Genomic DNA, 12328 nt, shown 5'->3' on the forward strand with positions numbered 1-12328 from the left:
GAATCAAATCGAGTATAAATATACATACACACATGTAGATATATATATATATATATAAAGAAACACAGACGGCAATATCTGCTCGATGGGTTCCATTACAGGGCCATTGCATAGACAGAGGCCCACATATTCCACTTGCCCACAGTTCGCCTGCAGGTGGGCAGAGTGGAATCCATTCAAATAAACATATGAATTTGTAGGAATATCTATGTAGACACACATCTTACCATGTTTTTTACACCCCACACACGCCCAAAACAAGCACAAATGTTTACATACGACATGTCGTACTTGTGCTTTCTAGTGGCAATGACCTATGCGAGGCATTAAAAAACAACATAGATATTTTACTTACGGGCGGTTGACCATAAATAGCCAACAAACATTTGGTGTTTAACAACAACGGCAACTACATTTATATATACATGTGCCGCAAATTGTTGTTTATGGTTCAATAAACTTGCCACTAGAGCACAAAGAGAAATTATTATGAAATTCAAATTTAAAATCTAACTAGAAACTCGTCTAAATGGCGTTGGACCACCAAAATAGTTTGGCATAATCAAATATAGCGCGGAAAATTGTACAATTAAATGCGAATAAAACCAAAATCAACAACAAAATAACCACAGGAAATGTTAGAAAGCACAGCGAACGGAGCAAAAGGGGCAACAATAAAATACACACACACGCGCGTGTGTGTGTGTGTGTGTGTGAGTGTGTATAGCAAATGGTGCAAATATCTCTTGGATTTCACTGAGGCACTGACGTTGGCGGCAACGGCGCCAGGGCAAGAACCAACAGAACCACAAAACCAGCCCCAGCCATCGTACCCAGTACCCGGACCCCGTTTCCCGATCCCCTGGCCCCGGTGCCCGGTCCGAATGGCCAGGCCCAGTCACATGCAATCGCAAGCTGCGCCGCTTTTCACGCTAATATTAGCAACAAATAGCAGTGATAACTGCTAAGTAGGCAAACAGTGGACTTGTGCGACTAACAGATGCCCTGCAAATTGCTATCTGCATTTGGAAACAGAACTATCTATGATTAAAGTTGATTCTTAGATATAAGACTCTTGGACTCTTGAGGATCAGTGCTATCGATTGGCATCAAAAAGGTGCAAATCAAAATTTTGACCCAAATCGTCAAAACGCTTTGAAACGACATATTCCAACGTTATATGTCGACATAATATCGCCAAGATCAGCCTCGGTTTGATATATGTCGCTTTGAAACGACATATCTCCAACGTTATATGTCGACATAATATCGCCAAGATCAGCCTCGTTTGTAAAGTACACCTTTTTTGCTGATTTTTTGTAATATCTCGGCCAAAAATTGTCCGATTTTGGAATTTTATACCATTTTGGACTCTTGAGGATCAGTAAAAATTGTCCGATTTTGGAATTTTAGAATAGTTCAACATTTGGCTAAGGCTGCATATACCCAGTGCCTCTCTAAAGGGTATATAACGTAAAGGAACTCACTCAGCACGGCATTGCATATTTTCACTTGAGGAAAGTTTTTGATTCATTTTCAAATGCCATTTCCATCTGTTTATTGAATTGCGAGCGAGCGGCATAAATAAATGCGCTTTTCATTCGCCGTTAGGTTTTGCGCGTGAAAAACCCAAATCCCAAGGCTGTTTGTCGTTGAAATTAATTAAAATGCCTTTAAATCGACGCGGCAATTGAAATTACAACTTTGTCGATCGCCATGCGTAATTAAAAATAGGATCTGTCATTTGTTACGCTTCGCATTGGCCAGTTTCGATTTCGTGGCAAATAGATATTTATTTTGGTTCGACGTATTATTGGCCCAATAAACTTTGCACCCCCCAAAGTTGGCCAGGGACCAACAAAGAGCATCGAACGTCGACTGCATTCGGCACCATGGCATGTAGGATGGGGTGCATGGGGTGGCTCGAGCAGTGCAATGGGACTTGGATTGATAACAGTAACTGTCAGGTGCAAGTGCAGCACTCACACAACTGCAACAAATATCAGTTGCATGCAGCAGCAGCAGGTCAAACTGTGAAATTGACACCGAGCTGTAAGCAAGCTGGAAGCAGCGGGCCAGCAATTGACCTTGGCCAGCGATTTGTATAGTTTATAAAACTGGTCAGACATATATTTATTTATAATAGGATTAGTATACATTGAAATAAATCATTGCAAATATCACTTTCACATTTTCTAGCTTCATTGATTTTAAAGATACAACAAATAAGACCTAAGACTGCCTTTGTTGGGGCTGCCTGACTAATAGATTCCCTGCATTCAACTCGTATTCGCAGTTAAGGTAGCTACTGAGCTCCGTCTTTGATAAATAATTTAATCTCGAATATGTTTTCATTGTGAAATGATGATGACATTCCAATGAGCATTTATGTATGTATAACAAAAACGATTTTCATAATTTTGTGGGAGTGACAAAATGTTAGAAGGTTTCAATCTATCTATACCAAACGAGACTCCGCACAGTCCCATGCTCTTTTGATCTCCAACATTTGGTAACATAACAAACTAAATTCGTATTTATCAATTTTGGGTAAATATAAGAAGTTATAGAGAAAACAATATATACTTGTTCTGCTTTCGATTTAATGTCTCTATCTGTTATAGTCGCTGCAATCGCTGAGATCACACAAAATAAATGCATGTGTATGCTTTTGCACAATTATATTATTAATTTTTTTTTTTTTTATTTCTCAAAAGATAAATGAGTACAGATTTAGATATATGTATATACAGAAAGAGTCTAAGACACAAACTAATTGAACTGGAAAAGGTTTAAAAGGTTTAGATATAGAAGTCCAGAGAAACGATTTTTAGTTGAGTAAATTGTTCAATCTAGGGCCAGCTCGTAAATAGTTAAATACGTTAACAAACTCACCTTAAATTGTTTAATTGCTGGCCAACAACATTTGTGGTATTTATAAAGAAAGAAACACCAACTGATATTTTGGCTGTGATTTCGTGTTGTTTACTGAAATAGATAAAAGAACAGAATATAAATTACATGTATAGAGATTTATTGTTTATAACAAATCAATTTAAATCTAAAATAACTTTATCTATCAAGATAGACCTGAAAATGTGAACAAATGAATTTCCTAAAATAATCTAAAAATATCCGTAGACTGAAATTAGATAAAGAAAAGTAGAGCATATCTCGCAGTCGAGCATACTCTCGCTTAGAACATTTGTGTATATTTCTACCTGATTCCGTAGAATCATATAACGTGGGTTAGTCAAGGTCTCGTATTAGTCGAAATACGTCATCTGGCTAGGTTTCATCCGCTGTTTATAATTAGTGTATGTGATTCATATGCCCAAAAGCAAATACAATATTTTTCTAAACAGAATGGTTCCTAGCAGATTCCGGCTGGTGTTTGGTGGGCGGCGGAAACTGTACGGCTATCCAATTCAAAGTGACATGCACTCAGAAATGGCTATTTATATATCTTTTTTCATATTGTAGAAATCGGGAGAGCATTCTCAAAGTATCCCCCCTCGTACTTGACGACCTGTCAACACCTCAAATTGGAAATGTTCGTTCTGTTCAGTGTTTGTTTTGATAGACCTTCGCTTGACGCCAGAATTGGCATTTCACATTGACAACGTGCAAAACATAGAACAATGCAGTATTGTATTTGTTTTTGTTTTTTTTTTGCCGCGATGTAATCAAGAAATTGACAGCTCCCCCTCGCTAAACTGATAAGGGGGCGCGGCTAGAGGACTGCACTAGAGATACAAATCTATTATGCCAATAAATCAGAAACCGTTTTGTCAATAACTACAAAGTATTGCCAGACGACGGGCATAAAGATGAGAATATGCAATTGGCAAAGTGTTAGCCGAAGGGTATTTATGGGTCTTGTCCAACCATGAACTTTAAATGATAATTGATTTGATTTTAACAGTTCAATAAAGCAAATTAAAGGAAAAATATATGTGCAATTGAATGAAAAATGTGTAGGGAAAAATATAGGAATATATTTGAAGAGTTTACATTCAATGGAAAAATTTGTATCCCATACTAAATTCTGTAATGTAATCAACTCTATTTAGAAAAATAGAAATGATTTTTATTTGCAATAAGAATATATGTATATTTGTGCACCATTTGAGAATCTTTTTAAATACTTTGTGGAGTCTCAGATTTTAAAAACTCAACAGATCTATTGCAAGCATTTATTTTTAAGAACTCAACAACTAACTAGTTAGTTAGTTAGTAAGTCTTTATTTGTTATTTCCAACAGCTGTCCCAGAGCTAATCCCAGCTAAGTGTAACCTACATTTTGTAAACTGGAAGTTCCCTAAGTTCTAAGCACATTACTCTCTAAGCAACACTCTCAGGCGGCCCCGAAGTTTCCTTCGCCGACCCGGCCACAGAAGCTATCGAAGCATAAATAAAAAACTTAATCATATTTGCGGCGCAGAGCGAGCCAAACAAAGCAAGTGAACAGCTAAATGAGTGAATACAGCTAAGTGAATGAGTGTGAATGAATGTGAGTGTACGTACGAGCGTGTGAGTGAGTAGCTGTGTGAGCGTACGCCTGGCTGATTTGCATGCTTTGCTCAGTTTGGCGGCAAACCTGATCAATTTTCATAACAAACTGGAAAACTGGGCTCACATTAAAGGCCAAAACGCTGCCATTTTAGACAAGTGCATGAGTGGAAAAGAAAACTCATTCTAATTTTGCAATGAAATTGTGAAATTTTCACAAAAGCCAAAAGAGTGAAAAAAAAGAAAACCATGTGAAGACAGCTTGAGGTCATGGTCATTACTGTCATCTGGGGACTTTAGTTTTTCCTTTTAATTAATATTGCCAACACCCCGCTCTCTCTGTCTCTCTCCCTCTCTCTCCTGCGTGAGGTGTGTCCAAGTGGCTGACAGGCTGCCACGGCTAACAACATAAAATATGACATGGGAAATGGTCATTTGCTGATGTAAGCCTTTTGATAAAGCTGTGTGAAAGTGTTTGACGAACTTGGGCGACAGACGGCAGCCAATTGACGCCTTCACTTGTCCAATGTTATGGCGATAAAAATGTGATTAATAATGAACAAAGCACACACACTCACACACACACACACAGAGTCACGTGAAAGGCATTGGAAAAGAAATCGAATAGGCATCTGAAGGCCTTCAAAATTGAACTCTAGCGATAAGCAATTTTTTGCGGTTTCTTTCAGCAGCACATTAAATAAAAATAAATAATAAAAAAAAAAGCCCAAACGAAAAATAAAATTAAAAGAGATATTGAAGGAAACTTCAAGAGAGTTGCTGACAAACTGCGTTTGCCCCGACTTTATACAAATTGCTTGAAATTGCGTTAGAACTTTTTCTTAGTTTATTTAAGGGGGTAGGGGTTGTCGTATGGAGCTACTCAAATTTCAGATACCCTCGAATTTCAAGTGCTTCACTGCCCGCATGTGATTCAGGGATTCGGAAGAAGGTGAGGACACTCGTAAAGTCTTGTTGTCGTTTGACATTTGACCTTGAAAATGGTGTGCGACAACAATTCGTGTCTGTAATACTCGCTATCTTACTTTTTCTTTACACTTTCCCTTTCATCAAACTAATCTATTTGTATCTGGCCTACTTTATCTATCTAATACTTCCTATCATTCGACCTCTGCCCCATCTATCTATCTAGTCTTTCTATATATATATATATATATATATATATATCTTCACATTCTCGATTTTACTTTTTGATATTTATATCTTCCTCTCCCTTGGCCCCACCAAGACTCTATCCTTCTCTTTCTCTCTATCTAGAAATATTTTTGCGTTTGCTGTAGATATCACACTTTTATCTTTAGTTATCTATCTATTTATCTAAGCATATTATAATTTTTAATATTTCTCCCTCTATCCTCTATCTATCTATAATTATCGCAATATCCAGACTGAATTATTGTGGTTCTCCAATACAGCAATAAGGTTTAAATAAAAATATATATTTTTTTTTTACTGAAGACCCCCTCACCCAGCTTTAGATAGATAGTTCAGTCATTCTATGCATGTCTATAGTATTTTGTAGTATAACATTTCAGCTGATCTGTGACCTAAAACCAGTTCGACTGCGTGTGCTGATCCATAATAATTGATTATAATAATTATAATTAGCCAATTCATTAACGCTTGAAATGTTCGGCAACCAGAAGATTTCAGACACACAAGGAACTTTGAATTGGAATCGTTAATTACAATTATGTCAGCAGCTATTTGCACAGTTTGCATTTTCATTGTGGTGAAGGCTAGGCTTTCAATTATCTTATCAACAGTCAAAGCGTTTTTCGACCGTAGAAATCCCCTGCAACAAAAGTTTTAGCAGTCAAGAAAGAAAAGTTTGTGTTTTTGTTTAAACTCTAAAACGAAATGAAGTCGAGCTGTGTTGAGTTGTGTCCTCGTCTTTGCCACAGAGTGGCAAGTGGCAAGTGGCAAGGAGAGCTACTTAGCTGCGCTGTCCGACTGTCAGCCTGTCTGTCAGCGAATTGTAGCTGCAACTTCAGCGACGGCAGAGTTCAATTCGCAGTTTAAATGCAAATAAAGAGAAGCGTGAGATACTACAGTGTATATATACTATATATAGTATATGAAATATATATAAAGTAGTCGCACTCTCTTGTACTTTCGTGCTTAGTTATTGTTATCAGACGTGACGAGCCGTTGTCCTGAGCCACAGCATGCATAATGCAGCTGCTTGTCTTGTTGTCATTTAGTTGCCACTCTCATTGCAGTTGCAATTGTTGTTGTTGCAATTGTTATTATTGTTGTTGTTGTTGTTGTTGCACAAGTTCATCAACCGAAGCTTCGTCTGGGCAATTAACTACAAACTATGGGCATGCAGATAATGCATATGCATGCATATCTCTCTTTGCATTTCCACCAAAAAGATTCACCATGACCAAAAAGCTTGCTTTCTTCTTCAGACTAGCGTCCATTGTTTGTGTTCATGGCAGTGTTTATAATTCTCAAGTGGTTTAAGCGCATTCTTGATTGGCTTTTGCGTATCTGCGAAGGGTTTTCAGTTTTGCATATGCTTGAAGTTTGTACATCTACGTATAGTATATATTATACTATGCAGTTCAATTCGCAGCATTGACACGAAATTTCCATATTTATTACACCCCAAATGATGTCATATTGTGTAGTCTCAGTTTCCGAATTGAAGCTGATCCAGTTTCATTTCTTGCTCTTCTTTTTGTCACTTTTTTGTTGTCTTTTATCTTTGACTTTGTTGCGCTATTGCCAAAAAGCTTTTCCCTTCACACTTTGCCCTGCCCTCTGTGCTTGATTCCCTGTTGAGAGATGCCTTCCAATTGTTTCAGTTTCTTGCGTGCACATTTGACTGCAGTTTGCTCATCGGCTCAGGGTTTTCATCTCTTTTCTTTGTTTGTTTTATTTTCTTTTCTTTTTTTTTTTTTTTTGACCTGGATTTATGTTTGCCGCGTTCTTCTGCTGTTTTACGCTAATGGCAGTCGTGAATGACATTTATGTTTATGGTCTAGTTTTTCTGTTCTGGAAACATTCAAGTCCAACAAGGCAGCACACGCACACACGCACACTCACATATTTCCATATAGCAAAAGCATTTATGGTATATAAATAATCCTGGGTTGAAGTAGATGAGAGCTTAATGCAAAATGCAATTGCGTTGAGTGCGTGGCAAACTTGCTAGCAAAATATACAATTCATTTTAAAAGGGTATTTCTTTGAAAACTTGAGAACTTACTTTGAAAGTGAAAGCAGATAAGACATATTTAATCAAGATATTTAGCACTTGTTACACTTATTGCAACCAGCCAATAATAGCCTCATAGAAATAGGGTATTCAATATACAGCTTATACAGCTTTACATATTTATTAAAGGGATGAATTTGTCTTAGAAGAGAACATAAAATTTTGACTATGCTGAGAGTTTAATTACTTTGAAATAAATACTCCAAAATTAATTTAAAAAACTAATTTTTAGTTTCATCAATTTAAATCTATAGGGATAATAAGATGTACATTAACAACTAATTAAAACTTTCAGAAATTAAGATTTAAATTATTCATTAAAAAAGAAAAAAAAAATTATGTATAATTCCTTCCACTTTTTAAACACAAATAACTTCTAGATACAAGACTTTTTGGCGAATAAGAGCAAATGAAAATATTCAATTTGCGATAGACTATTGTATAAAATTCAATTTGTATTTATAACTTATTTAAGGAATCTAGTACTTAAATTTATTACACTCGACACGTGCTAATGCTAATATTTATAGCTTACCTTTAAGTTAAAATTGAAAACTGTTGAATTATTTGAAATTGCTAGCATTTCGAAGGAAAAGACAATGGAAAAGACTCGATTAAAACAAAAGCGCGTTTAAATAAATAACAAAAACAATAATATCAAAAATAATATTGGCCATAACAAGAAGAAGCAGACGAAAAGTAGTAGAAAACCGGTTGCAACTTTTTGTTTACAATTCGCGACGAGAACGGTTAAAACGAACAGAGGAAAAGCCAAAGAAGAGGCATCAATAAAACAAACAGAAAACGCAGGGGGGGGGGGGGTGGCAGAAAAATATTACAGGCAACAGACACCGAAACCGAAACCGAAACACGCATGAAAATGGAAAGCAGGCACATTGATTTGTGGGGCGGCGGCGGCGACGGCGGCCGGCTGAGAAGAGCAATACAACGGGACTGGCGACTGTGTTTTTCGGTTAATTTAACAAATAGGCGAATATACACACATATGTAACATCCGTCAATGCATGCGTGCGCGTGTGTGACTGTGTGTGTGTGTGAGCAGGATGCGCGTGGAAAGGCAGACGCCGACAGCTGAGCGGCAGCAGAGTGTATCAAAAATGAATCATCTTGCGCCTTTTGACGAATGATATGAAGAGATAAAAAGAATGCGGTCGCAATGCGCTGCACACGCACACACAGACACACAAACACCCACGCTCACGCACACGCACAATACGATTGTAAATATATATATGTGTATGCGTTTATTTTGAATTCCAGACACGCGGTTCAATAGTAAAATATTTATATTCATAATACAGCCACGGCGGAGCTAGCTGCGCTGCGATGGCGCTCGTTTCACGGCGGCGACAAATTCTGCTTTGCGGGCGGCGGCAATAACCGCAGCAGCACACGCGTTGGTCGTTTTTTGCTGTCGGTCAGCAGCAGCCAGCCAGAGGAGGCGGTCAAAGTATTTCGTTTCACACACGGCATAGATACACGCAGACGCGGCACAGTTGTGTCTGCACTCATTATATTATATAACCGTGCATGTGCATTTTATTTAGATCTTTTCACTTCTGCTCTGCTTAACTTACACTTGTTTTGGTTCAAAAACTAGCACTAAAACACCGTCCGATACACTCAATGGTTTTTTTTCGACTGCTACAGTGTTGTGCGTGATGTGACCAGCAGCACCAATCACCAAAATGCCAAACTTTTTCTAACAAAAATACCAAACTATTAAGTTATCGATTTAGCACATATGGTTTCGATATTGAAACCTTGAGTTTCTTATCGATATTAATGCTCGACTTGTCAATCCACCTATCAGTCACGAAGCATCCGATTGTCATTTTGACAAAAATAGCAATTCCAAAAAACAGCTGTTGCATATAAAATCATAACAAACAAGTGTTTTATTTTAAGACTTCCATTTAATTTTAATACCAATTATTAACCATGGCAATCACAACAGTGAACATATAGATGAAGGCACATATAAATACAGTTGATATAACACAATAAATATATATAAGTTAATATAATAAACCTCCAATCGAGATGCTCTTATGGAATTTATGGTCAGCATTTATTTAATATTGTATACATCACATAATTAAAATTATAATAAACCCAACAAAACGTTTGAATTAAAGCAATATATTTTTCAAATGCTAATTTGACTTTGAAATTTAAACGAACATGTCATAACGGTCACACTTAAATATTATTAGTATATTTTTAAAGAAAGTATTCATGCGCATATGGACAGTTGTTGGTATTTTAATTAACTCCCGACAAAGTTCATATATCTGTCTCGCTCTCTAATCAGCCAAACATTAAAAACAGCTGCCGTTTGCAAGAAAAGTGGATTAATTTCAGACACTCGTAAGAAAATTACTGTTAAGCATTCAAAATGACAAATGTTTGCGATAATTCGAGACCATACTGGTCGGACGAGGTGATTATTTTTGTTATTACGACAATTCGCAACACACCGTATATGTGGGACAAGACCCATAAAGATTATAGTATACGTTACTTAAAACACAATTTCTGGAAGAACTTAAGATGGACTCTGGAAAAAAGATTCAAATTTCGAGCCTATACAAATGAGTTGGCCAGGAAATGGCTTAATCTAGCATCCTACTACCGGCTACAACAGAAGGCAATTGTCGATGCAAAAGCTCGTGGAGCACAGCCGGAGGAAATAAAGCGTTTGGAGGGTTGGAAATTCTTTCAACAACTGAAATTTCTGCCCTTTGTTGTGTACGATAAAAATAGTGTGGATGTAAGTACTATTTGAAATAGATTAATTGAGCCCAATACAAAATTCGAAATTCAATCGATAGGCGGAAAATCTATATGACAGCACGCACTCGGAAGACTCGGATAATGTTAGTACCAGGGCACTGGAAGAAAGCCAGGCTGTCAACGACCACAAAACCGAACCTGGCAGTCCCTTGGAGTCATCCTCCGAGCGAACACCAAAAGTGCAGCCAATGAATAAAACTGCTAAACAAATTGCAATTGAGGAATTGAATGTGCCAATGGAGGATATTGAGGCGGAAGTCGAAGAAACAACACCAATTGCTATAGAGCCTGTGATAGATGATACCCAAAGCACTCCCAGTTTTCACTATGGCATGGCTATTGCTCAGGATGTTTTTGAGCTGGATGAGAACTTAAAAATTGATGCCAAAATGGAAATTATGCAAGTAATTGTTAAATACCAGAAACAACAACTGCACCGCACAGTAATGAATCTTGCCGGCAGCTAAGCATTTGCAATAAATTATCTAAGTATTCATATTATTTATATATATATATATATATTTGTTTAAAATGGTTTCTACGTAAAATCTGTATGTAAAATAAAGGCCTGGCACAGGGTGACTCGTTATTTGGTATTTATATGGTTAATATGATAAATACTGGTATACCGTGTTGGCACTTCTTGCCTGATTTTACGCTTTTGACAATACAGGCACACTGTTTGAAAATTTCTTCAAAGGTGGGTACACACATTTCGCAAAAAAACGCAACAACAAATTGTAATAAACAAACAATTAAAAACAAAATGTACAGTATTGCAAAATTTGAAACTTATTTAGTACACTAGATGTGCGCAACGCGTATAAGCAGGCATATATTTTTTACAAACTTGTGTGTTCCCTAAATACGTTTTAAATATGGCGTCATGCATACATATAAAAATGGCGATTCATTTGGCCAGCTCTGGCGCACTTCTTTTTCTTTGCCACTAACGTTTTCGTTTTACCACAGCGTAAATCTAACTCTTGATCAGCAATATGACTGGACGTGGAAAGGGAGGCAAGGGACTGGGCAAAGGAGGAGCTAAGCGCCATCGTAAGGTATTGCGCGATAACATTCAGGGTATTACCAAGCCGGCTATCAGGCGCCTCGCTCGTCGCGGTGGAGTTAAGCGTATCTCCGGCTTGATCTATGAAGAGACACGCGGTGTGCTCAAGGCAAGCATTATTGCAATATATTTCAGAATACACACACTAACATACCCTGTTACCAATGCATCCAATAGGTGTTCTTGGAAAACGTCATCCGTGATGCTGTCACTTACACTGAGCACGCCAAGCGCAAGACCGTCACTGCTATGGATGTTGTCTACGCCTTGAAGCGCCAGGGACGCACTCTGTACGGTTTCGGCGGCTAAATGCAGCAGCAGCAGCGTTGGTAGTGAATGACGTATGCATTGATGCAGGATTGGAATTAATCAATATACATATATACATTAAAAGCAGCATATTTAATCCTCAATCATTATAATCTTGAATATTTGAGCAAATCTAAGCAGTAGTAACTACAAAATGTTGACAAACAGAATATTCCATTATTATTACCATATATAGTATATAACTTGTATGACAATTTTTGCTTGCAACCTTACGATGAAGTGTAAACGCAGTTAGCCGGATCTGCTGATCCAAAATCAAAATCAAAAGGCCAATAAATCATTTGAGGAAGGCGCAAATACTGATTTATTAACAATTTCAATTCGGGCTACATGAGTTTATTGTTGCCGCGCTT

General features: G+C 37.3%; 3 protein-coding genes across 7 annotated transcripts in view; 2 read left to right on the forward strand and 1 right to left on the reverse strand.

Annotated features, from left to right (window-relative positions):
* LOC115757678 (F-actin-monooxygenase Mical) overlaps nt 1–9411 on the reverse strand; it is a 50279-nt gene extending 40868 nt beyond the window's left edge. For all 5 annotated transcript variants that reach the window (XR_004017367.1, XM_030698011.1, XM_030698010.1 and 2 more), the window contains exons 1-2: nt 9358–9411; nt 2896–2988 (exon numbers count right to left, since the gene is read on the reverse strand). The gene's annotated coding sequence lies outside the window, so the exon portion shown is untranslated. The remainder of the gene's footprint in view (nt 1–2895; nt 2989–9357) is intronic.
* Nucleotides 9412–10097: 686 nt separating this feature from the next.
* On the forward strand, nt 10098–11151 carry LOC115757742. The gene is made up of 2 exons (XM_030698128.1): nt 10098–10553; nt 10615–11151. Exons 1-2 carry the CDS (start codon nt 10179–10181, stop codon nt 11041–11043), a joined length of 804 nt encoding a protein of 267 aa, XP_030553988.1. The 5' UTR covers nt 10098–10178; the 3' UTR covers nt 11044–11151.
* Nucleotides 11152–11548: 397 nt separating this feature from the next.
* On the forward strand, nt 11549–12272 carry LOC115757743 (histone H4). Its single transcript, XM_030698129.1, has 2 exons — nt 11549–11754; nt 11823–12272. Exons 1-2 carry the CDS (start codon nt 11575–11577, stop codon nt 11952–11954), a joined length of 312 nt encoding a protein of 103 aa, XP_030553989.1. The 5' UTR covers nt 11549–11574; the 3' UTR covers nt 11955–12272.
* The last annotated feature ends 56 nt before the right edge of the window (nt 12273–12328 follow it).

Source organism: Drosophila novamexicana, unplaced genomic scaffold, assembly GCF_003285875.2.
Source record: "Drosophila novamexicana strain 15010-1031.04,08,12 unplaced genomic scaffold, DnovRS2.1 tig00000108-arrow-pilon, whole genome shotgun sequence".
NCBI lineage: Eukaryota > Metazoa > Arthropoda > Insecta > Diptera > Drosophilidae > Drosophila > Drosophila novamexicana.